The 5,459-nt window shown below is 34.2% G+C and overlaps 1 protein-coding gene across 1 annotated transcript; it reads left to right on the top strand.

Moving 5' to 3' along the window:
• Positions 1–986: 986 nt before the first annotated feature.
• Positions 987–1,940, top strand: OLR107 (olfactory receptor Olr107). Its single transcript, NM_001171448.1, is given in 1 exon segment — positions 987–1,940. A coding segment is annotated over 1 exon segment (954 nt).
• The last annotated feature ends 3,519 nt before the right edge of the window (positions 1,941–5,459 follow it).

Raw genomic sequence — 5,459 nt, 5'->3', positions numbered from 1 at the left:
GAAAGGTCTATGGGTCAGTGAAATAAATTTATTCAAAAAAGGTTCACTGGATTGAGTGTAGGGATTTTGGAGTGAATTGAAGGCTTGAGTGACTCAGGTTGGGTAGAAATTTTACATGCATCAAAATATAAGATAATTAACCTAGAAGTAAACCAATGAGAAACTGAGAATTCTTACAAGTCTCTTGGTAGCTAGTTTCTTAACACCTTCTGTCCACCTCCAACATCTCTGATCAACTTTTCATCACTACGACATTGTCTTCTCTTGAATTACATGTAAATGAGACCATTTTTTGTGGCTTTGTATTTGTTTTCATTCACATAACATAAGTGATTCATTCAAGCTCTTTTATCTGTCACTGATATCTTCATTTTAAAGTTAATTTGTATTTACCACACGTTATTTACCACACTCAATAATCAACGTATATTTTGTTCCCTTCCAGTTTTTTGCTGTCATGAGTAATGCTTCTATGAATATTTTGTATAAATCTTTATGTATTTTCATTTATCTTGGTAAATTCTTAGAAAAAATTGGCTAGATAATGTTAAATATATGATAAATTCATATTTAGCCCTAAATGAAACTGTTAAATTATTTTCCAAAGAGGCTATATAATTTTCTCATCCATCAACATTGTGAGTATTCTAGTTTTTTCACATTCTCACCAGCACATGCTATTTTTAATATTTTCAATATATTTCTTGCCATTCTATTGGAATTTTACTGTAGCTCTCATTTACATTTTCCTGATAAAGAATTATGTTGAACATCTTTTATGTGGTTGGTTTATGTTCCTATGTCAAATAAAACTATCAGTAGGTTAAAAGTATAATCTAAATTGTGAGCTTTCCATATCATAACTCTGTAACTACATGTATGAGTAGTCTTTTTATTCCTGATTTGCTTTTAAACTTCCCTAACATATAATTTCTCTTTTATAGGCTTGACAACACCCTGAACTTCAGCCCCACTGATATCTCACTATGTTGGCTTTTAATACCACTTCTAATTGGCCCACTTTTTCTTTTATTGGTATTCCTGGTTTGGAAGCTGCACACATGTGGATCTCCATCCCCTTTTGTCTCCTGTATCTGGTGGCCCTGGCGGGTAATGTTCTCCTCCTCATTCTAGTTAGAACAGAACAAAATCTTCATGAGCCCCAGTTCTATTTTTTGGCCATGTTAGCCCTTGCTGATCTAGGCCTCTCATTGTCTACAATGCCTAGTGTCTTGGCTATCTTCTGGTTTGATGTCCACCATATTGGCCTGAATGCCTGCCTGACACAAATGTTCTTCATTCACACCCTGTCTTCAGTGGAGTCAGGTGTCTTGGTGGCCATGGCTTTTGACCGCTTGGTAGCTATCTGTGCTCCACTCAGCTACAGCAGGATCCTGACTCACTGCACCGTTGCCTGTCTTAGTGGAGCTGCTCTCGTCAGAGGGGCCGCTCTCCTGGCTCCTCTGCCTTTTTTCCTCAGGACCTTTCCCTTCTGTGGGGCCAATATCCTCTCTCATTCTTACTGTTACTATCCTGATATGTTGCACCTGGCCTGTGGGGATGTCACTTTCAGTAGCATCTATGGATTGATCTGTGTGCTCTGTACATTTGCTGTGGATGCTGTCTTCATCCTAGCCTCCTACATGAAGATCTTGGGCACTGTTATGAAACTGGGGACCCAAGACAGAAACTGGAAATCACTGCAGACCTGTGCCTGTCACCTGTGCACAGTGCTTGTGTTTTATTTGCCCCTCATCAGCCTTGCAGTGCTTCATCGTTACACCCAGGAGACATCCCCAATCCTGTATACCACCATGAGCAATGCCTACCTCCTCATCACACCACTACTAAACCCTCTGGTCTACAGTCTTAAGTCCCGGCAGATCCAGGCTGCTCTGCGCAAGCGATTTGGCATGCAACGTGTTGTTGCTGGGGAATGAGAATTTCTCTGTGTCATAGGTTGCAATCAACTGAGAAAAGCTATGCAAGTTCTGTAATGTGCCAAGCAGTATGACAGGTAACTTGTATTCAAAAGAAATAAAATGCTCTGAGGTATTCCCCTCAAGAAATAATAATCTAAGAGAAGAAGGCAGAATGTTTGAATAAGTCATCCTGTGATCAAACGTGATGATGGTTGTTTTGTAGTGATAAGAGAAATGTCAGTATGAACCTAAGCCCCATGTTTCTGGCACACAAGTAGGGTGAAAGTCAGATTTCTCGCCCAGGCAAATTAAGGGGTCTGACTCTGATCTGTAAATGAATAAGGAACTGATCTTAGACAGAAACCAAGAAACTACAATGATTCTTGATTTCTAAACTTATTTAAGTATAGTCATTAACAATTCAAAATTGGAGGTGGGGGTTGTGGCACACTGAGTTAGGCTGTCACTTGTATACAGGCATACCACATCAGAGTGCCAGCTGGAAAACATAACAGCAATATTCAGAAACAATATATTCTTCTACTGAAAACAGAATATCAGCAAACCATACAACGGTTGGACTTTGTCTATTACATGCAACACATAGTTTTCTGTATTCCCAGATTAGGCATTTTATCTGCTTTTAAATTTGTTATGTTTTAGGCTATTTTACACTTAATAATATTGGCAGATATTAGATGTTAGAAATTGACATTACCAAATATTTATTGTCTGAGAATATGAAAAATTCCTCCAAAGGTTATTTCTATTGAGATTAGTACCATAGCTCACCTTGTGTCTAATTTAACAATTTTATTTGAACAATTATTAAAATACCTTTTTTTGAGAGACTGGTGTTGTGGCACAGTAGGTTAAGCCTCTGTTTTGGACATCCATTCCTTTATTGGATTGCCAGTTCAAGACCTGGGTATTCTGTTTGCAATCCAGCTTCCTACCACTGCATCCTGGGAAACAGAAGATGACATAGCTCAAATGCTTGGGCATCAGCCACCCATGTGGGAGTCTGAATAGAGTTCTTGGATCCATGTTTTGGCCATGCCACATCCCAGATGTTGTGGGTATTTGGGTAATGAAGCAGCTGATGGAATATTTCTGCCTCTGCCTTTCAAGTGGATGAAAACAATAAATAAATATCAAATGAAACCTTTTTTGAAACTCTTATTTCTCAAATACTCTTTGTATCATCATTACTATCTTGCAGTTCCCTCATTAATGAGTAAACTAATAATTACTGAATTGTGCTATTTCTGTACTTATATTAGTTTCTTTTCTTAATGTGATGAAAATCATATTTTAACAGATGAAATTCAGAATAACTGGTTTTCAAATATAAATATCTGGGAATTGACATACCTTAGAATAAAAAGCAACCTTGGTTCACCTTCATGACAATTAGTTGAAAACTCAAGTTTCTTTAACACACGTCCAGGTATAAAATCATTTATGATAGAAAGCATAATGGAAAAAAAAAAAACATGAGTTCAGTTCTTGGGTCTAGTATTTGAATTATATGGAAAGTAAATTAACAAAAACTCTAACAATATGACCAAGTGTTTATGTTGTGAGAACCATTCAGTTATTACCTTACATTTTAAAGTGTATTTGTTGAATGAAAGTTTTTTTCTTAATTTCAAGGATATATATTTATCTCAGTATGGAGGTTGTCATCATATCCTCAATTATGTCTCTTAATGAAATAAATTTTTTAGAAAAATTTTATGAAGTTTAAATCATTACTTCTTTCTTATACTTCACGCTTTTAAGTCATAATGAATCATTTCTTAACCAAAGCTAATATAATAAATATATTTTCTCTGGGTATATCTTTTAAACACTTATTATTTTTAATTTCACTTTTAATTCTTGCTCTAATTAGAATTAATTGTAATATATGATGTTAAATTAATATTCATATTTTCCATATGAACATATTCTTTTATCATCAGTATTTATCATATCAAATTTTACACTTTGGATTTTTCTGACAATATTATTGAAAAAATTAATTAGTTGAATGATATATGTGACTATCTTTATGTTAATAACTGTCATAATTTTTATTGCATTGTGATCAGGCTTAAAGTTAAACATGTGAGTTTTTCAACTTTGATATAAAAAGTTGCCTGTCTCATCTGGATCCTTTGTACCTCTAATGAATTACAGATTCATTAGAAAAAAATGAATCATCTATTGATCATTCAAAATTTATATTTGTTTATCATGACCCTTCTCAGATAATGTCTTAATCTTTACTATCTTATTTCTCTCCTATTCACTAAGGGAATTGAAGGCGATTTGTGTTGAGATGCTTCTGATAACTATCTGTGTTCCCTGTGGTCTCAGAATGTTCAGTTGACTTTCTTACCTGATGCTCTTCTTACTGAACACTTCCTTCTCATCTCATAAACACTAGATTCTGGGAAATTTTAGGGTAATTGCTTCACTAGTGATAAATGTGTTTTGCGCATATATTTTATGAAAGAATGACAGTGACAGAGAAAGAGAGAGAGAGAGAGGGAGAGAGGCTTTGAACCAATACCATCGGGAACATTAGCACGACTAATAAGTACTCCTGTTTAAATTCAGGCACTGGAACTGGAGTGCCAGCTTTGCTCAAGTTCTCCAGCCATAGACACCAAGGTAAACCTAAACCTGTAGGTGTGTTGGATGGAACATAATTAGTAAGAAAAGCTAATAGGAATTTAATAGTCAGAAATTTTCATTTTCTGAACTCTGAAAAACTCTTTATGCTAAGGTGTGAACATTGTTGTCTTCATCTTATACTGGGGAAATCTTATCTACCCGCCTATGAGTCCATGATATGTATATTGTGGACTGAGGGCCATGATCCCCAGATGTGACTGCAAATATCTTTTTTGATCATCATTTAATTTTTAGCTAGATATCTATAGAAATCTAGATTCAAAAAAATTTTAAAAAAAGTATTTATACACCAGGTAGGTATAATCTCACTTTTTATACAATCCAGGTTTAATAATAAAAAAGTGCAATGTCTACTGGTTTCTCTGTTTTATGAGTTCTTTTTTTTTTCTTTTGTTAGCAGTAGACATTTAAAATGTTCTTGTTTTCTATTGAGTTTCCAAATGTCAACAGATGTTTCAGTAATCATGATTACTGATATAATAATCATTCTGATGGAAGCCATAGTCTGAGAATAAGTAGTTTATATGCTACTTTGTTTTATAAATGCAATTATTTTTACATATTACATTTGATATGTTTCTGAGAATACTAAATTATGTATTAAGTTTCTTTTCTAGTACATACACTTTTTTAATTGATACAATTTTTAAAATTTTTTTACAAAATGATACACTTGCTAATATTTCTTGTTTCATTACTAAGTCTCAAAACTTTATTATGTCTTTATATTTATCATTGATGGACTATGCTTATCCTAGTAGACCACTATTTTTATTTTATTTTACTATCTATTTTGACATTTCTCTTTCAAGTTTAGGAGTCAGATCTGAAAGTATTTGAGACAAGGTTGAT

This window comes from Oryctolagus cuniculus, chromosome 1, assembly GCF_964237555.1.
Source record: "Oryctolagus cuniculus chromosome 1, mOryCun1.1, whole genome shotgun sequence".
Classification (NCBI taxonomy): domain Eukaryota; kingdom Metazoa; phylum Chordata; class Mammalia; order Lagomorpha; family Leporidae; genus Oryctolagus; species Oryctolagus cuniculus.
Note: the sequence above shows the minus strand (reverse complement) of the source record. Positions and strands in the feature narration are given on the sequence as shown.